This window comes from Vidua macroura, chromosome 7 (genome assembly GCF_024509145.1).
Source record: "Vidua macroura isolate BioBank_ID:100142 chromosome 7, ASM2450914v1, whole genome shotgun sequence".
NCBI classification, from domain to species: Eukaryota; Metazoa; Chordata; class Aves; order Passeriformes; family Viduidae; genus Vidua; species Vidua macroura.
This window is the reverse complement of record NC_071577.1, coordinates 13,361,072-13,386,239: the sequence shown is the minus strand read 5'-3', so window position 1 is coordinate 13,386,239 and position 25,168 is coordinate 13,361,072. Positions and strand designations below refer to the sequence as shown.

The 25,168-nt window shown below is 42.7% G+C and overlaps 1 protein-coding gene across 5 annotated transcripts in view; it reads left to right on the top strand.

Moving 5' to 3' along the window:
* The window catches only part of SATB2 (SATB homeobox 2), a 130,930-nt gene that overhangs the window by 1,239 nt on the left and 104,523 nt on the right, over positions 1 to 25,168 (top strand). For 2 of the 5 annotated variants that reach the window (XM_053982728.1, XM_053982730.1), the window contains exons 1-2: positions 1,549 to 2,570; positions 21,690 to 21,866. In XM_053982728.1, the coding sequence (XP_053838703.1) occupies positions 2,402 to 2,570; positions 21,690 to 21,866 (346 nt within the window). In that variant the 5' untranslated portion in view covers positions 1,549 to 2,401. The other 3 variants (XM_053982732.1, XM_053982729.1, XM_053982731.1) reach the window with 3 other exon arrangements.

The following is a 25,168-nucleotide window of genomic DNA, read 5'->3' as shown; positions in this document are numbered from 1 at the left end:
GCCGGGCGGGCGGCGAGGGCTCGGCGGCGCGGGGCCGCCGGCTCATTCCCCCGCGCCCCCCGGGCCGGGCAGGGGGCGCTGCGGGTCCTCGGGGCGCCCGCGGGGCATGGCCCCACCGCGAGACGCGCCCACGCCGCCGCCGGCCGCAGGGAGCGGCGCGGTGCACCTTGCATCAGAGAGCGAGGGGAATGCCTGCCTGCGGGTGACCGCTCGCCGCCCCGGGACTGAGGGGCTCGATCCCGCCCCGCTGCGACTTCCCGGCCGGAGCTTTGCCCGCACCACTGGCTGCACTTAGGTAGCGCTGTCATGCCCTACCCGGAGCTCCGCTATTAAATAATTTAGCGGCGGCAGCAGCAGCGCTTCCCTGCCCGCTTGTCACCTTCTCCCGGCCCCCGCCATTAATTATTCAGGACCACCACGGTAACTGCCTGGAGCCGGGCGCAGAGAACAGGGCGACGGCGGGGCCCTACCTGGGGCCGGTCGCTGGCTCTTGGAGGCCTGGAGGAAGCGCGACCGGCCCTCGGGGCGGCAGCTCCCACCGCACCACGAAAAGTTACTGTCGCCTCGCCCCGGCGGAGAGAGGTTGCGGGAGGACCCCGCCGCCGGTCGGTTCCCAGGGGGACGGGGGTGGGGGGCGGGTGGCAGGACGCGGCGAGCCCGCACGGGCTGCATCGGACCAACCCGGGCGTCTGGACTGAATGCCGGTGGCAGCTTTGCTCCTCCTCGGTCGGTCCGGTGTCCCCAGCTCCCACTTCCCCACCATCCGCCCCCCCCGCCCTTCCCCTTTTCCCGGCTCCTCCTCCTCTCCTTCCCTCTCAGCCCTCCCCCAGCCCGACTGCCCCTGCCCTTGCGCCTTTCTGCCCTGGGTCTCTCCTGTCACCACCGCGTCGCCTACCACGCTTCCCCTTCCCCACCCAGCCTGCCCTACGCCCTCTCTTCGCGTGGCACTGCGCTCCTTTTTCGCGTGCGAGATGTATTATTTATTTATTGGTGTTTAATTTCCTGCCAGGTGGGTTTCTGCCTCCCACCCGTGCGCGCAGCAGGGCCGGGGCTCCGCGGGGCGGGCCGGGCCGGGAGGAGGTGGGCTGCTGCGTGCCCGTCTGTGCCCGATTCCGAGGTAGCAGCGAGACTTGATTTTTGCGGGGGGGCGGGGAGGGGGAGGGGTGTCAAGGCGAGGAGGGGTGGCGATGTTTGGGATGCACAGCCCTGGGACGGGAACGCCGCGCAGACAGACAGGCAGACACACACACACAGGCGTGCACATACACCAAACCCGAAAGCGAGGACAACCCCAAAAAGGACTCACTTTGCCTCGATGACTCAACGCAACTAATAACCGTTTCTCTGCTCTCTGTGGCAAGTCCCTCCTGCCGCTGCTGTCGTTGGCAGAGGAGGGAGCGATTGAAAGTGACACACGGGGGGCCGCCGCCGCCACTTCTCCGCGCCGCCAGGCACTCGCCGCCGCCGCGGAGCCCAGGAGAGCGGCGCTCCCTCCTCTTCTCCTTCCCCCGTTTCTCCCGGTATTGATTTTCTCCGCTGAAGGTGTGAGAAGTCGTCTCCCTTTCCCTTCTGCGCCGCAGCCGACGGCCCCACGCCTCCCCGCCCCCTCGTCCCGACCTCTCCGCTCCGCTCGCCACCGGGGACCCTCCGGGACGGGGCTCTACCCTTGCCGCCCCGCGGGAAACCGCCCCGGCCCCGCCGCCTCAGCACCCCTGGAGGAGGGCGAGGAGGGGGCTGGGGGTGGGGGGAAGGAGTAGAAGCGAAGAACGCAGCGTGGGAGAAGGAAACAGGAAAACTTTCCACCCTGGATTCTCTACTTCTGATCCATGGACAGAGCCCAACTCAGCCAACTTACAGACAGGCTATAAGCAGTAAGTACAGCGGCAGCTCGCGGGAGCCGCTCGCTATAGGCTTCCTGGCCAGCAGCCGGCTACTCCGTGGCTGCACAGCTGGCCGGCGCGGGGGGGGCCGTGCCAGCGGGGCCGTCTGGACTGGCAGCCTCTTCCCCGCGGCCCCCGGGGGAGGGCCGGGACTACGGCCGGACCCGGGGCGCAGCACCTGGCTGCAGCAGGCGGCTGGGCTGCTTGCCTGCCGAGCGCGATGGGAACCGGGGCGCAGCACTGCCTGCCCCCGCCCGCGGCAGGTTGGCGCCGGGCGGGTGAGGAGAACCGCTCGCTTCCAGCGGAGCCGGCTCCGGCGGCGGGAGCGGGGCGGCATCGCACCCGGCCGCTACTCGCCTGGCTTCACGGAGCTGAACCGCTCTGGAGACGCGCATCGGGAGCCCGGCCGGGTGAGCGGGGCCCGGTACTGGCCCGCGGCCACTGAAGCGCTCCTTGTTTCTCTCGCCCTAGGTCCGTGCTCCTTCTACTGCGACCTGCCAGCGGGAGCAGCGTCCCCGAGCATGGAGCGGAGGAGCGAGAGCCCCTGCCTGCGGGACAGCCCCGACAGAGGCAGCGGCAGCCCCGATGTCAAAGGGCCCCCCCCCGGGAAGGTGGCCAGGCTGGAGCAGAACGGTAGCCCCATGGGCACCCGCGGGAGGCCCAACGGCGCCGTCACCAAGCCCGTGGGAGGTAACCGTGCGGCCGCGCTCGCGGCGGCTCCGCCGCCCGGGGCGCGCAGGGCGGCGGGCCCGGGGGAAGCGTGTGGCGGGTGGGTCGGCACCGTGCGTGGAGGGGCCGGCAGGTCCGAGTGGCAGCTGGAGGGCTGCTGCACGCTTTCCCGGGCAAGCATTTGGCTGCTCGGCACCGCTGCGGTGATGGGGATCCGCGGGGAGACTTGGACCGGGCGTGCGGCGCGCAGCCCTCCTGCTTTAGAAGGCCTCCTGCCGAAAGAGGCCACCCCGGGCCGGGCTCTGTCCGGGCAGCTCTCAAAAGGCGAGGGCTGATCCTGCCGGAGGGCAACGAGGTGAGAGCGTGTCCTGCGCTCGGCGCTTTTTTTGGTGCGGATTGCCCTGGGGCAGCCCACGGGCATCCCCCTGCCCGCCGGCGCTCCCGCAGGGCACGGCAGCGGCCGGGCGGCGGGCCTGGGCAGCGCCTGCGGGTTGGGTGCAGGCGGCCGGGCTGCCTTCACGGATGCAGGTGACACCAGTTAGGTGCGTTAACACCCACCGTCGCAGCTTTAAGAATAGGGTCACCAGGGTGGGAAAAATGGTAGCGCTTATGGTTGCATTTTGGGATTTTATTTTTCTTTCGGTAAGTAGCATTTTGTAGCAGTTGTTGTAAAAGAGGATAGGGCATGTGTAAGGTTCAGCTCTTTCAGTAAATATATTGAGTATTAGTTTTGCAGTTTTCCTGCGTTTTTCTAGAATACTTTATTTTTCTTACTTTGCTATCAAGTTGCTGGTCAGTTTTGTATTAAGAGCGTGTTAAGTGCATGATTACTTTTTTCCCTCCTTTTGTTCCAAGCAGATAAACTTTCCAGTCACTTCTTTTAAATGCCTTCTTTTTTCCTCTTAACTGTGATGCTGTTATGTTTAAGACACTGCAAATGCATGTTAGGAAAAAATATATTTAAAAATCTTGAAATTAACCAGATGTGAACAGAATACTGCAGGAAAGGCCACCAATAACTTTACCTTAAAAAAACCTCCGTATTTGTGTTTCAGAATGAGCAGAGCGGTAACACATAATTGTAGTTGTTTATACACAAGGAGTTTGTGTAACTGGCGTTTTGAGAGATACATTGAAATGGTTGTCACATGACTCTCTATTACGTGAGGTTTATTTAGCGATTTTACCATTAGATGCTTGTTTTAGACTTCTTTGGCTCAATAGGCTTCCTAATTGCTGAAGTTTGCTAAGGAGCTGCAGATTTTATTTTAAAAGAGTAGGATTCATTTATATACCTAATGAAGGGTAAGAGAGATCACTAGTTTTTTGTTTCTATATATTTAGTTTTTAATCCTCTTCTCTGTGCTCTTCCAATGTATGGAAAAAGAAGAAACAGCTTTGCAGTGAAAAACTTGTAATACTATTCCACTTAGAAATTGGTGAAGAAATAATTTGTTGAATAATTGTTAAAAGGAACTAGTTAAATCATATAAAAAGTAGCATATGTAATTTTACATGCCTTTTTTGAGACTTGGGCGTCAAAGGTGCTTGATTTTTAAAGGAATGTTAGGATTAGAGCTGAAATATTTTTCCTTGGGGCATTTATAGAAATATACTTTAAGAGAACTCTTTTAAATGTTTTGGAATATATGTTTGCTTTCTAGTTGCAGCTGTATTAGCCAGGAGAAATTCAGCAGCTTTTATAGTTATATTGGTGGTTCAGCCTGAATCTGGCCTGTTAAGCTGTGGAAGATTTCTTCCACTTAAGAAAAAGACTTTCATTTCTGAAAGCAAACTTTTAAGACCCTGAGTTTTCATTCATTACTCTTCAGTTCGTTTATAAAGGTATTGTAGACTGGAGAGTAGAAGTGTGGGGGAATAAGAAATGAAGGAGTAATTTTTTTTTTTTTTCCTTAGCTGGTGTTCTTTAAACAGTCTCAGTCTCTTTGGGCTTAGGCTGTTCATAACAAAGGTTATTCATTACTCCTTATTGATACTGAAAGCAAGAAAAAAATTACTCCTTTCTGAATACTTACCTAGGTTCTATAATACTCAATACTAAATTAGTTAAGGCAGATTTTTTTTTAATAAGATAATGGTGCTGTTGAAAATTGATTTTTTTTTTCTCCTGGAAATACTCTTAGAATAAATCAACATAGCTAATTTCCAGATATTTTTCTTCTGCTCTTTTTCAAGTTTGGTCTTTAAGAACCTGTTATGATCAAGTGGTCTTTTTCTGCATGCAGATCACACCTGTTTCAGGTATTTTTGGAAGTCTGTATCTTTGCAGTGATTACTGTGGTGTTAGTAATTTTTTCACTGAAGTTGTGAAATGCATCTTTAGACATTTGTGGAAGGGCTTACTTTTAATTTACTGGCAAATTGGTATAAACATTATTTGAAATAAATATTGATAGGGACTCTCCTACTATTGTGCCTAGAGTTTGACAAAAAGGAAACTATTGAAGGTCATAGTGAAGTGACATCCAAGGCTTCAGTTGCCAGTGTTTCTGTTTGTTCTTATTTCTTGGGTTTTAACAAGTGCTAATACTTACTGAATGTGAATTGTATTTGGGACAAAAATGGAAATACTTTACCGAAAACCGCCAGACCATTTCAGGTTTTTTGTTTTATTTTTAATTCCATGATGTGTATCTAAAGATTTTGAAAGCAAAGCCACATGCTAGCAATTCTTTTTCTGATCTCATTTTGGGCCTTAGATATATAAATGCTGAAATTTCTTCCTATTTGTCAAGTGGCTTTTTGTTGTAATAATATGAGTTTCTGAAGTTAATTCGCGAGAACAGAGTAATAAGCTCTCAACTACCTGCAGCTATGAGGAGTGTGATGACCTTTGGTAACCAGTTTTATAATCGTACTGTTTGCTGCAATTATTTTTCTAGTGACTTCCCTGAGAAATAGAGAAATATGCTATCGGTGTTTCTAGCTTTCTCTCTAGTTTTATGAGTGAAAAAGTGTTTTAAAATAAGCTTATGTAATGCAGACAGAAAATCAATTGTTCTCATGAGAAATTTTGCATTGTGACTTTCCTGGTTTTTTATTCCTAACGTGAATGTACTTAATTCAGAGGGCCATTACAGCAGCTATAATAATCTAGTGAAGGTCACTAAAAAGATAAACTAGGTCTTAAAGGTTGTGTTTAATAGGGGATTTAAAAGTTTTGGTACTGTTTACAATGTTGTTAGCGTCAGTCCAATGTATTAGAGTCCAGTTTTGGTTTGCCTGACTAACCCAGTGCTTCTAAAATATTTCAACAGTTATCTGAGCAGTCTGTTTTAAAACCTGTATGTAATAAAACACAAGTGCTCAGATTTTAAGGAGAGTAAGGTTCCTTGGAAAAAAAGACTAATATCGCTTTAAAAAACATATGAAGCCTGGGAGAGAGTTTAGAGCAAGCAAGAGCACTATGGTGTTGACAGCTTTATATCCCTGTTGGGTAACATTCACTTACTAGAATTGGCGTCTCCTCTCAGTTAGTAATTCACTCCATAAGGATTAAAAAAAAAGAGGAATGATTAATGACTAGGAAACTTATATTTACAGAATTGTTGATTGCAGTTCGTGAACCTGTTTGTGTAAGAGTGGATGTGCGCATATATATATGTGTGTGTTGATTTGAAGAGCATAGAAAATAAGCGTCTGAAAGCAACTTAAAATGCCAGTATGCAGAATGAGCTGTTCTGAAGTTTGATTTTGCTGAAAAAGAAGCATAGAAGCAAATGATAGCCAAGGGACCATGTTCAAATTTGAAACAGGAAATGATGGCAAAACATTTTTTGTTTAGATTAGTTTGATGCAGTCTGATAATATGCTCATATTCATTTAACTGTTAAAAACTGTGATTTAATTTACAAAATATTAATGGGGGAAAAGCTTTCAGGCAATTCAAACCAAAGTGTATGATCAGGATGTTAATCTGTAGCTATAGTTACGGAGCGTGTATGAAGTCAGATGTAACAGAAATGTGGATGCAGTGACTCTTCGGAGCGCTGCTGCTGATTGCTGTGAGCCCCCTAAAGTTCAGTGTATCCTGGTCACGTCTGCTTAGTGTAGTTAGAAATCAGTTTTAATATATCTCTGGGGTGACAGAAACACGGGCTGTTGGTTAAAGAGCTGTTTGTCAAAGTCCATTCTACATATTTCTGTAAAAGTATTGTAGGGTTTGTACTGCCTTTTATATCTTTACAAGGATTTAAGGCACTTGACTGGAGCAAAAATTCACTTCTGTGCAGATGGAAGGATACAGCCTGATCAGATTTGCTCCTCTGTTCTAAATGGTTAGTTAACATGGCGTCCTGAACGCAGTAAGGAAGTATGTTTCACTTGTCCTTAAGAACTGAGCAAAGCAAAAGGTTACATTTTAGATTCCTGCCCAGATCCCAGATGAAGAATACCTTCCTGCTGCCTGAAAGAAATATGTAGCTGTTCGAAAGAATTAAGCGCACTGAAATACAGAAGCGTGAAAGCTGCAAATCCTTGTTAGTTTCAGGAACCAGCATAGCTGTATTTTTATGTTTTACATTTATATTTTGTTTTATCTGTGGCTGCACAGTTGGAAAATGTTGCTTTTTAATTTGATATAATTCAGTAGGGATTTGGAAGAAATGTAAAATCTTGCATTTTACATGTTTTTGGTATATAATGTGAAAGAAACATCTAACGGGAACAGTAAGAAAAGCAAGACAGTGATTTCTTTTTGGGACTGATTGTTAAAAATGAGTTCTTGGTCTTTTTGCTGATCTTCACCCCTCTCTTCCTTTTCCAATCAGCTATATCATGTAAATAGAACAACCAGAGCAGTCATTCCTGAAGGGTCATGCAGTGTATCAGCCGTATTTTTGCTGAGGTAGAAAAATAGTCTTTCTTTATGTGTTTTCAGTACTTGGTCTGTTATTAAAATAAAGACACAGTTGGTTGAAGTATGTGTGCAATTGAACATACAAATTAAACAGAATATAGGGTATCCACCCATTCAATGACCTAGACATAATTTGATGTTTAGGGTAATTTTGGAACCTTTAAGTTGCATCTGCAGAAAGACACCAACAATTTTGAATTCAAGATTTAAGATTAGTGGTAGTAAGATTTTTTTTTTTCTTTCCCCTGCAACAGTTCCTAAGTGTTTCAAGTAATCTCCCTGCTTCTTTTCCACATCCATGGCCACGTTAGTTAACGGCATGCTGTTATTCTTATCATAAACCAAAAGAAAGAAAAAGCAACAAACATAATTGAAATAATCTATATTAATTCTCTGTTTACTCCTCCCTTTTTAAGTTGGGTCTTGCCTTTTCTTGATCTCACTGGAATAGAGAATCTTTCCCAAATACCTAATTTTGTGAAATCCTTATATTTTATTTAAATACTCTTACGGTGCTGAACGTTTTACCTTGATCTAAAAATAGAAAACCCTGGCATAATGTAACTGTAATCAAGTTGTCATTTCAATAGACAGCTATGTCATATTTCTAGTAGAAGTGCCTGTAGCACAGACTTTCAGATGGTATCACTTACTTTAAGATTCCTTTAAAAGTATTTGAGTTTAGTGTTGCTCATGGAGAGGCTAGCCTGAATATTTATTTTTGCAGTTACTTTCTATTATTGATGTTTTCTTTAGAGCTGTCTGTGTGGAATGGGGAGGAAAAGGGCCACAACGGTGGTCTGGAGCTTAAGTAGAATACTTGAACCAGTAAGATTTTTGTCGCTCGCATTGACACAGAACATGGTAATACAATATGACAACTACGGTGCTGTAAAATGAAGAGTTTTATGGCAGTTCATGTATTTATATGCACCAAACATCTGTGTGACCTGTTTAGGAAAATTCTTATTTTTGTGATTGAGCAGTCCTCAACCTGCTTTTAAATCTTATTTTTAAACTTTTCAAAATAGCTGAAAATCTGTAAAACTTAGGAAGATTTTCTTTTGAATCCCAAATTGCAAGGCATAGCTAGGTTAGGCCTTTAATTACTGCCCCTCATAATTTAGTTAAATTAGTAACTACTGCTGTGTTCTTAAGATTAAAGGCTCAGTTTTTCAAGGTATAAAGTATTACCAAGTCCCTTTGAATTGATAGGACGGGGGTTTGTTGGAGATAACCTGTGCCTGATCATACTCTGTAACTACCAAAGGAGCGTGCTCTCCTTTTGAAGCTCGGAGTGGCTTTGAAACCAGCCCGCTGTGTTGAGCAAGGAGCCAGAGCCCTTTCTAGCTCTGAAAAAATCGCCTTGTGGTAATTGGTTCCTACTGTACCAAATGTCTGGGGTCAGCTGCATCAGTCCCCATGGTGGCATGTGTCACTAATGCAGATGTAAGAAATAGTCACAGCAGAAAAAAGGCAGCTGAGTATTTGATGGCTTTTGAGAAATGTTTTCTAGGCTCTAGTGATACTAAAAAAAATTGCCCTCCAAGAAGCTTTGTACTTGTTGCAGAATGCTCATCAGCAGCGTGTCTGCTGCGAGGCTACAGACAAATGAGTTTACATTGATTAGTGCTGTGAAAGACAGAAAATAATCTTTGCCATTTCATCTGGGGGCAGTTGCTAGCCCACCTAGTTGAAGTTCTCATGGCCATTCCCAAGTGTTGACTGCTTTAATGTGTGATGTGATCTCAGCTATGTTGTCCATATTGTCACTATTCTATAGTTAGGGATTTTTTTAAATCCAGAGTCTCTGTGCTTTGTATGAAAGCACGTACTGCATCTGTTGAGTATATTTTGTCCCAGTCTTCATTTGCATTGATCCAAACGTTGGTAAGGGAAAAAATATTTTATATTTCCAGTGTTATTTCTTCTATTTCAGGGAACTATAGAAAAACCATGAAACAGTATTTTTAGTTGTTAATTTTTTTTCTTTTTAAATATATTTGCTAGCTCTGTGGGTGTCCCCTGAAGATTTACAAATATACAAGGTTTTGGCATTTGTCTATTATCAGTTTAGGGCTGCTGACATTAAGAAACTCTTACAAAAGATGTTTGAAAGGTTTTGCTTGTTTGTTTTATTGGTTGGTTAGCCCTGTGTTTTGCTTTGGGTTTTTTAAGTGTAATTCTTATTCTGATTTTTAAAGGTGTGAACGTCAGTGTTGCTAGTATCTGAGAACTTACGTAAAACTTCCTTCCAGGAGGCACTTCTACTTAGAATAAAACTATGCAAATAATTTAGAGATTGTTTAAAAAATGAACTGTGAGCCCTGCATCAATATTATGGTAAACTGGATGCTAGGGCAGGAATACTGTGTCTGAACTCAAGATACATTTTCAATTTCTTGTCAAATGCTGAATGATTATTGGTGTTTCATGCAATGATGTTTAGAAAAAGAGAAAATTGTCGTTATTTGTGGAAGCTGTGTGCAGGGAACGGAAAGAACTTGACGAAGTAGGTAGCTCTAGATAAGGGTCTAAACATATTACTTGTTTTCTAAATAGAAAGTTAACTGGCTAATTATCTGGCTAAAAATGTTTAGTCATTGTGCTCTAACTGATGTCCTTGTATCAGATGGACAGGCAATATTAAACAATTTAAGCACAACTGTACCCTGTTAGCAGCAATGTCAGCAAGGTAAAGAAGGTCAGAAAAATCTTAATACCTGTCAGACATTATTTTATATGAAGCTGCAGCATCTCTTGAGATAACCATATACCCTCTCCATTTTCAGAATGCAGTAGAAATGTCTTCCACTTAAACATGCTCCCTCATTTGTTCCCCAAAGACACACACTGAGATGAAAAGACGCGCTACTGACAGCAGATCTTTTCAAAGGTACTAAACCTGGCATGAAATGTCAGGAGGGGAGTTTCTTGTATCAAAAGCATGATTTGTATGGCTGTATACAGCCACAAGGTTACTTTGTCTCTCTCTCAGCTGTTCCATTCTATTTGTAATGTTGAGAAGGGGCTGGATTAGTCTGTCTTTACTTGGGTATCACCAGCACTTCACTCTTGAGAAGTTGCTGACTTCTGTCAGCATTTGGACGGAAGCTTCAGATAAGTGAGGAAACTCACAAAGAGGTATTTACCATCTTGGTAATCTAAACTCACGGGGAATGTTTTGCCATAAATTTAACTGACAGGCGTATATTGGAAATGAAGCATGTTATTTTCCAAACTATAAACAGCCTATTTTTTGGAGAGTAATATAAATTCATATTTTGAGCATATTTTGGTTTATGTGCATTTCCATTATTTATATATTAAAATTAGATGTGCACAATTTCCAGCCTTATTATTTTGAATGGTTATTAAGAAATGTAGTTATAAATTATGAGTTAGACAATACTTTGGAGTAAAAGGTGATTTTCATAATGTCTTTTCCCAACTTACAAATAACTTCTTTGCCATAATACAAACATGTTAGCGGAGCAACATGATAGATGTCTCTTTAAGTATCGTAGTAAAAGAAAATGACTTGTATTCTGAGGCTGTGGATAGTTTATGTTGTTTTGGACCCATTTCCCAAGCAGTGATCGAAAACAGATTACAATAACAATTATACAGTCAGAAGATGCAATATCCATTTCTGTTTTAATTGAGTGAAAGAATAATAAAAACATCATTAAGAAAAATGAGGTGGACCTGTCATACATGCTACCAATTTTTAGACTTAGAGAAAATACAGAGTAACAGAAGTGTGAGGGTTTTTTAAAAATTATTTTGCTTTTTTTTCAAAAAGTAGTTTGTTTCTCAAGCTAGAAGTCAGGAGAGTAGACTTTATATGAGCTCCTGTGAGCAAGTGTGCAGTAAGTAGGCATAGTGCTTGATAGTAGTGCTAAAGTTAGGCATTATCTAAGTGTCTGGGTCTGGCATAATAATGAATGTATTGAGCTGTTGTGATGACATTAATATGATCACAGTGTCATATTGACCTGCCAGCTACATGAGCTTTGAGAATGCCATGGACAAGTAGAAAGTAGTAAAAACTATTTTCTTCTCTTTCAAAATGAAAAGCTGTGCTACTTCATGTAGGTGAGTGTTTTGGTTTTTTGTGCCCCCCTCAAATCTGTGGACATGAATGCAAATAAGAGCACTTGGTCTCTTAAGCCATTGCTACCTGTGATGGACTCTCCTATGGCCCTTTCGCCACCTTGCCATCTCCAGGTTCAGTTAAAACCCAAAAGGCAGAAAGGCCCTGTGCCAAGGGGCTGTGTGTCTGTGTGCCTCTTGCAAAGGGACCAAACTGTAGCTGAAGGCCTGAGACTGGGGATCCTGGCTCCCCATTTTCTCTGACTCCTAGACCTATAAGCAGAAGTGTTCTTTCTCCTGTACCATACATGGGAAGAGAGAGCCTTGCTACAGTAGCCTTGGCTGTAGTCCTGTATGATACAGCTTTATAAATCAACATTTGGAAAGGCATCCAAAAGTGAACTGGGAGCCAGTTTGGCCTTTGGAGCGCAGATGTAATCTGCTTTCTTTGGCTAACACCTCTCTGTGAACACACGCATTTGCCCTAGCAGAAGTATCCAATACTTTGGTGTAGTTTTGTGTACATAATAATGTAGCAATTCAGCTTGTTGAGCCCCAAAAGCATTGTTGACTCATCACAAGTGAATCCACGCACAGAAGGTCAGCCTATAGGCAGGTCTCTTCCACCCTTGCCCCAAAATATTCCTTACTGGATGGAGTGTAGTGTGCATTCCTGAGAAAGAGAATGTATCTAACTTTTGTTCCTTGACCTCGTGACTTGTTTTATAAAGATCTGGTAGTTATTAAACCCATTAATTAATGTGACCTGCTGGCAGATAAATGTAAATATTCCTAAAGGACTAATGTTCAAACTGATAGCTGTTAAATGTGTGATTGTATGTTTGTAGAGTGGTTCCCCCCCAATGCTGCGGTAAGACAATACATGAGAAGGCCACTCAGAAGTTGCCCTCTGTCCACAAGGGTGTGAAAGATTGGAGTTGTAAGTGAAGGCCAAGCCCCAGAGGCCATTTGCTGACCCATTAATGGGCTGTAGGTGCAGACTGTCTGAAGACTCTGTATTGACTGGTGAAAAGGGAGGCAGAGGGGGAAGCTGGCTGCTTTCTGGAGGACAGAATGAATGGCTTCTACATTTGCTTATTTGTGATCCTCTCCTCCACTTATTTTCCCACTGAAGATTTGATGAAGATTTCTGTGGTCTTCTTCCACCAGAAAAATACCATCTAGTAATGATATTGCTGTAGCAGTAGCCTTACCCTTGCTGAAAGTGAAGCAGGATGAAGAGCTTCATCAGTTACCATTGAGTTTGACAACATTTATTCTGAGGGAGTTTCATGTGGCTTGTCCTCTTGCATGTGTACTTGTAACTTTTGCTCATAGCCACTTCTGCCATATCTGTTGACGTTGTCACTTAGAAATTAGGTTTTCTAGTGCTGCCACTATCTATAAGATACGAGGAAGGAGGCAGTGGTTACAGTGGTTGCAGATAATTCAATTTGTCTCACTGTTGGAGCCTGCAAGTGGGTTTGAAGACAGAGATGTAGGTTGGCAGACATTTGTCTTGTAACATGTGGAAGGGGTGACAAGATTTCTTCTTTTTCTTGCCAGGGAGTGATTCACAGAGGAATGGACATGATGGAGAAAAGAACTTGCTGGTGGGTCCCAGTGGAGACCCCAAAATAGGCCTGAGTGTGGTCTGCAGCACTTCTCCAGAAATAAAACCTCAAATGAGCTATGGAGGCTTTTCTGTTACATTCCAGGGGACTTATCCTGGTACCAGGTTAATAGAACCTTCATTAAAATGCTTTTGCTAGAAGATGTTTTTTTGCTTCAAAAATTACATAATATGGTGGCATCTGCTAGCACCACTGAATTTAAGGGCTTATTAGTGGTTCCAGTTTTCAGGGTTTAAAAATGTTGGTCATTAAAAATAATTTTGGGTGGAACTTGGCATAGAAAGTCTTAACCCCTTAGGTGAGTTCTGTTACGTTTTTGAGAGAAAAGAAACAGAAAGTAGTTCCCCAAACTAAAAACCCTTCACAAACCCTATACTTGTTTTTAAGTTAAAGAAACCAAAACGTAAAACTTAGAGGAAATTAATGGCTTAAGATGATTTTTTAACAAAAAGTCATCTGATTTTAGAAGTGTTCATTCCACTGATTTTGACTGAAAGGAGTATATTTTCCCTTTAATTGATATTATGAAGTATTGATGAGGAGTATTTTTTCTTCTTTTATAACTGGGAAACAAGTTGAAACAACTGAGCTGTTTTATTTAGGAAAAATATAGCTATAGTGTCTTCACCTTTTTCCTTTCAATGGGAATAGTTGGACTTAATTATTTTAAGTGCTGTTTTCCAACCTAACTGATCCTATGATTCTGTACCATGGATTGGAAGGCTTGTGTGTGATTCTGGTGGACAGCATGGTGCTGGTACCCTCCCGGATTCCTGCATGCTCTGGGTGCTGCTGCACAGCAGGGCTGAGCTTTCTGCTGGAGGAACCTAGACAGCCCTTTGTGCTGCCTTCCCACTCGGGCTTCCTCAAAGCAGTATTTGGAGCTCTGGGCTATCATTGCACTCACTTTTGCTTGTTTAATGAGAGAGGTGGAAGTGCTTTATTCTCCTGTTTAATTGCTCTTGCCCCCTGGCTGCCCTGTGTGTGGCTGTCCCTGGGCTAACAGGGTGGCACAAAGCCCCAGTGGGGCTGCTCCTGTTCCTACTCTGTGAACTCAACAGGTGGGACAGATTCAAACTTCGGGTTGAGTTAGTGCAGCTGCTTTAACGAAGGGGATTTGTTACCAGAAACAGCTGATTTGCTTTGACTAAGAAAAGGTCTCATCTCCTGCGAGCAACACTTCTGTCCCAGACACGCTGCAGGAGAGGCTGTGCCAGAGGTAAATGCTCGGTGTTTTTCTGTTTCTCGTTTCTTGTTTGTCACAGCACACGCTCTAAATGTGGCTTTTCTTTTTCAAAAGTTTTTTAGAAATTCAAGCATAATTGAATCAAGTTATGAGTTTCATAATATGTTTCTGTGGTGGGATAGTGGCCTGAAATATTTTGTGTTAAACAGTAAGGCTGTTATTTCAGCTAGGAGAAGGATTCTTTGGGTAGTTAAGCTGTCAGAAGCAGAGGACATCTGCAGAGATGGTAGTGACTTATTTATAAGACTTCCTGAGATCTGGGATAGCTGCAATGGCTGGGAGACTGAAGCCACAGAAAGGACTGGAAGCTGAAGAAAGATGTAAATAATACCTTGTGGTTTGCATTCGCCATTGGCTAAAATATAAAATGTAGAAATGCATTTCCTGCCTACAGATTTATTGAATATGTAAAGCCAGAAAAAATAGCTGAGGAGGAGTAGAAAGATATTGTCCTTAGTTTTGCTTCCTCTGGCCCTCCTAAGAAGAAAAATTCTACAATGTAATGTTATTTAACATGATTTTGTTTCTTTGGCAAACGTTGTATTAAAATCATCTGTGGACTGAGCTTTTCTTTACTAAATTGCATCCTGGAACAAATTATTTGCAGCGGGTTTATAAACCCATGAAGAGTAGGAGTTTAACAGCATCACATTACTGCTTATATGCAAAATCAGATATCTTGCATTTTGTTTAGAACACACTGGAGAGCAGAGGATTAGCGGAAAGTAGGGTCCTTGGTTTTAAACAAAACCTTTTTCTGTAATGAGGTGCTTGATGCCACATAGGACTGCACAGTGGCAAAGGTCTTGGTACAGTCTCTTGTATTTGACATAGCGATTTCCCACTGGCTGCCTGTTAGTGTGTGCACACAGCTTTCTTCACGTGGTTCCGAGTGGTTAGTGACAAACAACTGCAAAGTCATTCCTTCAGTCCCTATTAAAAAAGATTTACAGTGAAAGAATTCTCAGCTTCATAATAAGGCTGTTGTAAGCTGGTGCTTGATAAGTAAAAGGCTGGAACACAGTCCATTTACCCAAACCGAGCATTTAATGTAAATAAGTTAAGTGCCAACAACTTATATTCTGTCCGATTTAATTGTATTCGTAATTTATGGTGTAACTTGAAAGTGAGCCTTAATGGACATGCCTAATGCTTGCTGAAATGAGGGAGCTCTGTTTCTTCCACTTTATCATGGAATTGCACTGCCACGGGCTGAACTTCTTGAGCGTGAACAGTCGTGTATGTGTGGCCCTGTGGAAACGGTGTGATTGTGCTTGTTTAGCCTGTCCTTGTATCTCCTGCATCTGCAGCCCTCAGCTGGACTCTGCAGCATTTTCTGGAGATCTCGCATCACCATCAGCTATAGCTATGCTGTGATCTAAACAGAAGTGTTGTTGAGATTAAAAAAACCTACCTTTTTTTCCAGATTCTGTTTGGTGTCTTTCCTCTTGAAAAAGCCCCAGCCAACTGGACAAAATACCCCACATTTTGGAGTGCAGTTAGTTTTTCTAATTATGAATTTATCTTCTATTGTTACATGTGATCTTAAAGGTCTTTTCCAAGCGAAATGATTCTCTGATTTTATGTTTGTTCAGCTAGTCAAGTCTTTAGTAGAAACCTCCTGATTTATTAACACATTAACTAGATTTTAATTTCTGATCACTTCAGGATTTGCAGTTTACACTGTTTTGAAGAAGTGGCACACTGAGGCTTTAAAGCTTCCCTTTTTATTTCCCTTTTTTTAAATGAACTTAGTGGTGGGGTTAAGTTTTTCAAAAAGGAAATTACGGATTTGTGCTACACTTCAGGATGCAGGATCGCATCTTGGCTGCAGAAATTCAGGTATTTCTGCGTAATGAAAGCTGTCAAACTGAACTGACTTCTGCCTTTTCAATCAGAGCTGCAGGATGCGAAAAGGAGAGCTGGCAAACCTCTCCTGTGCTGATTTCTGCCTTTTAAAGCATTTTTCTCAGTTTAGGTTCTTTTTCAAATTTGTTTAGAAGAAAGGGAAAGACAGTTAAAATCCCAAATCTGTATATGTAAGGTCAGCTCTACTGCAGTGCAGAGAGAAATAAATAAATGGTCTGCTTTCCCCATGACTGCCTTTGCTGGATAGAGGTCTCTCTCTAAAGAAAAAACAGAAGCAGATTAGGTTTAGGAAATGTTTGTAGTTTGATTGCTTCCTGTGGCTACTGCCAGTTGTGGAAGCATGCGTTATTGTTAATTCTATGGAATCTTCATCTAGATAATTTCCTCAAGACAGACAATCCATGCTTTGCTAATTGGGCTTCTTAATTTCTGTTGTAGAGTAAGGGTCTCATCTTAGAAGTCCAACCAAAGTTGCTTGTACTTCAGTGGTTTTTAGGTGTGCGTGGAAATAAGCATTTGTGGATTCTGCTCTTGCTATTACGTAGATTTTTATTTTCACTGTGGCTGATAGGCCAGCCTAGAGAGTGGCCCACGTTGCAGTCTCTGGTAGGCAAAATGTTTTCTACATAAAGTAAAGAAGAATTTTCAGTAGTTTATGAATTTTCAAATAGATGCCCTGGTTTCTGAACTCCAAACCATAGAAATTTGCTTTGTCATTGAGGGAGATTACTCTGCATGTGTGTCTGTTCTGTTTAAAACAAAGAAAAAAAGCAGCCAACAAACAAAACCTAAAAACCCAAAGCATAACAGCAACAAAAACTTTATTTTCCACTTTCTTCACTTGATAAAAATCTCTCCACTATAGAATGATTTCCTTTGGGTTTGACACCACCATTTGATCTCAGTTTTTAATAATTTTGGTGGGTTTCACTCCCAGAAGAAAACATGCTTGTGCTGTGAAGTATTCCCACTAGAAATCTGGGAAGTCTTAAAACCTCATGTTACTTAGGGCAAAGAACTGGCTTCTTTATTAATTCCCTGCTAGACAGCCCCTGTGCAGTAAATCTTTCCATAACACCATGCTGTTGAAATTAATCAACTTGATGTTTGGAAATTGTTCAAATTAGATAAAATTAAAGAACACCTAGATGGGACTCAAAACTTGTCCTGATGGAAAGAGATTTTAATCTAAAAAGACATGAATTTTATTGGTGCTTTTTCGTTCTAGTTGATCTTCATTTTATTCTTATTAGGATGCACAAGCATCCATGCACTGCTCCCTATTTAATGGCTGGAGAGGTGGATGCCTGTAAGAGCTCTCAGCTTTCCTCTCTGCCTGTGATGTTTCTGTGCAAGTAGACCATGCATAGAAGTTAAGTGCAATAGTATCACATCTCTTACTTAAAAAAGCATGTGCTGGACCAATTATTATTTGCAAATAAACAGAAGAAACAGTGCAGGACTTCCTAATACCCGATTTCTTCTCTTCCCTCTAGTTTGTCATTAGAAATCTGCAGCTTTTACTTGGAAGGCTTACAACTGAAAATGTTTTCCAGGGAGCTATATGATTGAAGGTTGATAATACTTTTAACTGGCTCTAAGTCCTTTTTTGTAAAAATGGGTGCTGTATGCAGCAGACTATCTTGGGTTTTCACTTCTTTAATATCTATTTCTCTTTCCTTCATTTTAAAATAATTGATTACTCCCCAGTGAAATAAAACTATAGATTAAAATGGGTGAGGAGGAGAAAATGTGCATTTGGTCTCTTTGATACATACTTAATTTCTTAATTTCTCTGGCCCTTAGAAGAATCTTGGCAAAAAGTGCCAGTGTATTTACAGAGATTCTCTGTACACTGCAGCTTTTCCATGAGAGCAACAGCAGAGCTTAAATCTCATCTCTGATTTGCTTTAAATGTGTATGTTATACAGAGGTACTGGTTGCTGCTAACCATTCTCCTCTTCTGGGTAATGGTGGGAACAGTTTTGCACTGCTCTCTTTCATTGGTCAGATGGAATTCTTGCTGTGTATGGATGTCCTTATAAAAGCCTTTCTGTAGATCTTGGTTTATGCTCCCCTGACATTTTATGCAGATGCCATCTATATGGGGTCAAAGCTCTGCGGGAAGCATGAAGGAGCTGTTCATGAGTGAGTTATGTTAATCAAAATCAAGGAGTAAAAGCCTTTAGTATGATTTGCAATTGCTGGTACTGTTTTGTGTACATACTAGCATTGTGTTTGTCCATTAAGGAAACAAACTCTTTCCTTTTTAGCCCTCGGAAAACTCCTTGTTTTCTCCCTGTGAAAAGCAGTGCCGTGTGTCATGCACCATGAGCTGTGCAGCATCGCTGCCTGCAGCCTCTCTCTAAAGCTGGGGCAGCGGGTGCACGCCAGTTCAGTGCCGGGGGACCTCAGCCGCCGGGTGCGTGTGCACAGGCGAGGGAGGATGACAGGGATTCTGGCTGATGGCTCGTTAGGGAAAGAGCTGAGGAGTTCCAGGATTCATGAGTAAGGCTGGCTTGCACTGCAGTAGCACTGCATGTGAGACGATTATGGATGCTTGGTCTCCAGCTCTCTGAGTACTGCTCCAAGTTCTTCAACTGGAATGACAGTGAGTAGTGACTAACTTGTATTGCTCTTCTCTAAGGGCCCTGTAGCGAGCTGGAGGTGTAATATATGCATGTAGGAGCAAGCCATGGTGTATATCAGCATGTAAAGAGCATGTTGGCGTCTGCAGAAGTTTTTCCTTTTGATTCCAATGTACTAAAATACCTTTATTTTCAGATAACATTAAGAAACAGACGTTTGAGGTAGTAAGTTTGTTGGAGATACAACAGTTTAACTCTCTCATGTGAAATAGAGAGCAAAGCAGTTGAAACTTCCTTGGAGTGAGGTTGGCTTGGAAATAAGTTTGATTACTGTTGCTTTTTACTTTATTTTTAAAATCAGTATTAAGGTTCCAGGTGATAGAGGCATGAGAATGGGTCAGTATCAGATCACATCAGACAGATGTGGTAACCTGCCCTTTGCTCTCTGTTTTTAAGGTACTAATAGCAGCTTATCATCAGTTACTCTGGGTCACTGAGTTCAGAGATGTTTTTCCAAAAGCTGTTTCTTTAGCAGGGTTCCTGCAAGCATGGGCAGCAGGAAGGGGCAGGAAAGTCATCATGGGCAGGAGTTGTGTGGGGTCCTTTGTGCTATCCATAAAGTGATATAATGTATGGCATCTGTTGTAGCATTTGAGATCCTGATTGTACTCAGACAGTAAAGGATGAGTGCACAGAATAGGTGCTTCTCCTGTGCTGAAAAGGAGAGACTGTTGTATGACAAGGAAGCATCCAGCAGGAGCATAAAAGACAGTGTGACATCTCTCTCATCAGTTTGCTTCACCACCTTTTCTGTCTTGCCAAAATGTAATTTACACAACTGATACTACAGCCTCAGCATTTGGCCAATTATCTTAATCTTTTGCTAAGACATTAATAGCCCCATCAAAAGTGCTATGACAGCCTATATGTTCGACAGGATTGAAAGTTTGTTGTTTAAAGAGACTTATTTTTGTTTTAACTAGTTAAATGGTGTATGGACAAATAGAATTCGAATTTTAACCTTTGATAGGAAAAGACATTTTGTCACTTATTTCAGAAGAACATGATCACCCATGTGCTGTCTCTTCAGGAAAGCACCTAGAGATTTTTTTTTTCACCGAGTGTTTTTTTAGCACCAAGTGTTAGAATTCGGCTGCTTGAACTTGCAAAACGCATCAGTTTAACCCAGATTCAAGCAGTGAAGAGGGAGCAGTATCAATGTGATACTGTAACCTTCTTTCATGTTACTTTGAGATATGTTTTAAAACAAAGAACTGAAACACATCAAGTGGATATTGTAGTGTGTAGCTTCTGCAGTTAGAATGTCAAATTGAGGGCCACTGTGTGCTAGATAAGTCACTAACTGAGAATTGTGTATCTAAAATATATTTTAAAGTAGATCTAGTTTCTCGAAATTTAAGACAAGGAGTATTTAAGTTCCTTAGCAGATACTGATATGACTCTATTTATTCCAGGGCAGGGTGACTCCTCTGAAGGGATATACAGCTATTGGTTTGTAGATAGTAGGTTTTGAAGCTACTGACAGTAGCTCAAAAATTTTTAATGGACTTCGTGAAGGAGAACTGAAATGTGGCTTTTTCTTCTTTTTCCCTTAAAGAAGAGTCTGGTCCAGGAATACTGTGATTTGTGTCCGAAATTCATAAATACACTCAGATATTTTTTGTAGTTATTGTCTACTGGAAATGGTTATATTTCATTCTGAAGAACAGGATTTAGAGGTGAACTTGCTGGTGACGTTATGAGCCTTAGATGGCACATTTGGAAAACTGCTTTAGGCTGAGATTGTTCTCTGCACCAATATTTTCTAGTTTACCTAGGGACTAGCAAGAGATATGTAACCAGGTAAAAAATGTCTGTGACTGGAGGTAGACTGGCCTGTAGCAGATGGTGGAAATGGCCATGCAGTTCTGTAGGCTTTCAGTCTGTTCCCTCTTCCTTCTGGGAATGCACTGTGGGGCTGTTTCCTGCAAATTGGCACATTTCTCTACTGCCTGTAGTTTTGAATCCCTTAAAGTTCATGCCTCATAATTTATCTAATGCCATAGATAACTTGATCCTGTAACCACAAAAGTAGATTTGCAATAAAACACAACAAAATTGAATCCAGACCACCCCCTGAGTTTTTCACTTCTGTGGTTCCTCCTCATCCTTGATTTTTTTTCCAAAAGAGTTGTTCTCACACTCCTCATGGATGCAGCAGAAAGACAGCCATTGGTCTCTCTGGGTCTGAGTGACCATCAGCTGCCAACACAAGAATATAATTTTCAACAAAATAAATTCGTAAGTATTTTCCTTGCACAGTGAGAAGACTGGCCATGGTCTGAAAATGCACAAATATCCCAGGGCCCCCCAAGGGGACCAGCCTCTGCTCATTTCTCCATATGTTCACTGTGTAGAGAGAAGCAGAAATAGCATTTGTGGGTCAGGTTTTCATATGGCTGAATGTGGAGAAATGACCCGAAAGAAATAAGGACATTCATGGAACTGTAGAAAACTTCTGTGGTGTTGAAAAAGTCTTATTAGGAAGTCTTGTTCATCTTTGTGCTGGCTATGATTCTGTTCCTGAACTGTATTCTCTAGAGCTTTTAGTGTGGTTTTTAAATGAGTGAAGTGATGAGACTTCAGTATTTTTCTTGGAAAGAAAACAAAAGTTATCCCACAAGGAAGAAAAGCAGATTTCCACTTATGATGAGTCTTCTAGGAGGTGTGTTAATTTATAAGTTTAATTAGACATTTGTGACACAGTTCATGTTCCTCTTATTGATGCTTTGTTGGTTTTTTTTTTTTTTGGTGTTTTTTTCTATGTAGGTTTGATGATTCCAGTCTTTTGTGTGGTGGAGCAGTCAGACGCCTCTCTTGAATACGATAATCGAGAAGAGCATGCTGAGTTCGTTCTGGTTCGCAAAGATGTGCTCTTTAGCCAGCTGGTGGAGACAGCGCTCCTGGCTCTGGGGTATTCCCACAGTTCTGCAGCTCAGGCACAAGGTATTCAATAGTTTTTTCCCACTTCTCTGCACTGCAGAAGACAGCACCTGAGGTTGTTTGATGTAAGAAAAAAGTAAGAAAATTGGTAGCAAGTCTTGGAAGTGTTTATATCAGTTGTGTTAATTGCTTAATCCTAAACTAGGTGTATAACAAGCCCTACATTTTTAGCCTGTATAGAAAGCATTAGCTAGATCTTGCTGAAGTGTGAAATCTGTTGATAATGATCAGTCAGGATATTCATGACACACTTGTTCTGCACCACGAGGCAGGTTGCTGCTTCCAGGAAGTCAGCACAGAAGATACAACCTTTAGGTGTACAGCCAGATGGTATCTAGTATTCCTCTTTGTATCAGGGCAGTTTTGAATAGCATATTGTAGTCTTTCATTTTTTTTAATTATGCATTGTAGATAATGGTTTCGTATATATGCATGCTATCTTTATGGCAAATAGTTGTAGGACTAAATGTGCAGGCTGATTTCTGTTTTCACTTACCTACTATGTTGCTGCAAAACCCTTTGTAAAGCACTGTAGTCCCTTCCACTCAGAGATTATTCTTTGTTAGCAGCAAAATCTTAAAATAAACAAAGCTTTCCTCTCTCTACCCAAAATATAAGTTTAAAAAAACCCAAACCTAAAATTGTAATGTTGAAGGAGATGGGCAGGAGGTGGTGGGTTGGGAGAAATCTTTCCAGAATGAACTTCAAATTTCAAGAGGCTTTATAATACTAAACAAGTTATTTCAGTGCTTATCCTTTTGGATGAGAAGCCTGTAAGTTTGTTTTCTCTCCATATCACCAATAAAACCTGTGCACATTTAGAGTAGTTTAAAAGCAATTTGCCTGGGGATTTGAATTTTCTCTGTTGAGTTGCTTTGTATAGTTAGGTATTTGAACGTGGGAACAGAAGGAGCAACAGTGGTGTTGAATCCAGGGGTTCCAGGCAGTGGTTAATCGCATGGGCTCCTTGTGCAAACTTCTGTCCAAGCAGGATGATAATGATTCATTTCCTTTGTCAGAGTCTGCTCTGTGAGAGGGGCTCAGGTTCTTCATATAGGCAGAGTTTATGTACATGTATTTATTTACACAATATGGTAGTAAAAGCCCTGCAAGAAGGTAGTTTTTTTTGTTTTAATACAAAATTCTTTGTGTCATCTTAGGGACTCTTTTTTCCTGAATGTAGAAGGTCAGCATATCCCACTGTTTCCATCCTGGTGAGCCAGCTTTCTGTTTGACAGCACTATCCATCTCAGTTAACACGGTTGCTCAATGTGTTGTGAGCTAGCATGTGGAACATGCTGCATTAGGTGGCCAAGACTTGATTCTTGGCACTTCCGAAGGGGAATGGGCTTTGCAGAAAACATGCTCCAAGGGGGCATGTCATCCAGTGCAGTGACCCACTCGGGCTGAGCAGCTCACCTGGGGGAACCTTGCTTTTGTGGCATTGCTCTGTTGTGAGAATAGAGGGAAGGAGACAGATTGACTCATGAAAGAAATTAGTCACTGTGCAGGGAGGAAATGGCCACTGTGTTTTTGAGTTTAACAATGAGTAGGTTCAGATACTGATCTGTCACTTGATGTGCTGCTTGAATAACTCCACTAGAAAATAGAAGCTGAATCTCTAATTATTGCAATTAGTCTAAAAGAAAAAAACTAAGGTATTTTCATCTTTAAGGCAGCTATTATATTCCTCTAACATCACATGGTATAATATTTAGAATGACAGAAAATACCTTAAACATCCATCAGCTAACAAATCTCTTGGTCAGGTTATTTACCTTCGCACTGAAGGACTAGTCCACCATTATCTTTTAGACATCTTCAACAAATACATGCTGCTCTTGAGATATGAAGCTGAAGTATGCAGCATGTTCTGCAGTATCTTGCCTCTGTGCTAGCTGTCTGTAAGCTGAGGGATGAGGTGCAGGAAGAGACAGCCAATAGATTTCTGAGACTGTTTTGTTTAATGCAAAAATTTATAGAATATAGGACCCTAATTTGTTAAATAGAGTTGACGGAAATGTGCTACTAAATTGCTATTATAAGGATTTATTTGGGAACACAACTTCCTGATATTAAAAAGGTGGGAAAAATAAAGCTATTTACTGTATTCATTATGGATGTAGGACAAGTCTGCTTCTGTTCTAGTGCTTGGAATTGATTTTTGTTAGCAAAACATATTAATAAACAGTCTGTTCTTTTTATGATCAGCTGAATTACAGGATCTGCATGAGAGGTTGAGGGTCCTCAGGTGCATTTTTCAGAATGCTCTGAGCATCATGCTCTGCAAGCAGTGACATGAGTAGGTGTCCCTATGTCCTCCAGGGACAAAGTAAACGACTTTGTCAAAGCTTTGGTATTTTGGTAAAAGCTGTCTAAACTGTAACTTAGCCTGTAACAATTGTCACCTTTTGAGTTGTTTCATTTTGGCCGGATGACGCCAAATGAGGGGAATGGCAATTTCACTTCATCCTGCAAGAAGCATCTTGCCATTGCCTGTTCTTTTTAGAACAGGATCTTCTGTGGCGGATAGAAGAGCTAGTTGGAGGGGAAGGAAGAGCTGTGGCAGAAGAGAAAATTGCTGTAGGATTTCACTCTGCCTTCGCTGCAGCTCCCCACAGCAGCCCTGCAGAGCTGCCGAGGCTCGAGTTGGTGTGTGCCTTGTGTGCAGGAAGCATCGAGCTTCCCAGCTGTACAGCAGCACAGCAAAGCCTGGCTGGCAGAAAGGAAACATGGCACTGAGTGGTAGGTGGTATGTGCCTCCCTGAGGGGGCTGTATGCCTGGAGGGGCCCTGCTGTAGGGCTGCCGGCCTGGGCTGTAGCCTGGAGCTGCAGAGCTCCCCAAGGAGTGTGTCCAAACATTTGAGCTGTAACACACACGCATGCACACACGCAGTGGTCACCTGGCCTGAGCCTCATGTACTGGCTTGTGGTCACTTGGCTTATTACGGATCATTTCTGTTCCTGGTTGCTCGGTAAATTGGTAAGTCTTAGCACGAACAGTGTTGGGACAAAAATATATCAGGAGGTATACATGAAGGTGGCCCCATGCCTCCCTGGAAGAAGCTCTTTATTCCCACACAGTTTGGGCAGAACACATTTATTCCACAAACAGCTGTTTGTGATTTTTTGTTGATGGTGGTGGGAGCCGAGACTTTTCCAGCGAGTGCTGCCCTCGTGAAACTTCCCTTTTCTGACAGGAGCTGTGAAATGTCTTCTGGAACAGCATGGGAATTCGTTAACAGCTTGGCACTGGGGTGTGAAAGTTGGTGGTGTAAATGGCAACAAAGGTTTAATAAACATTT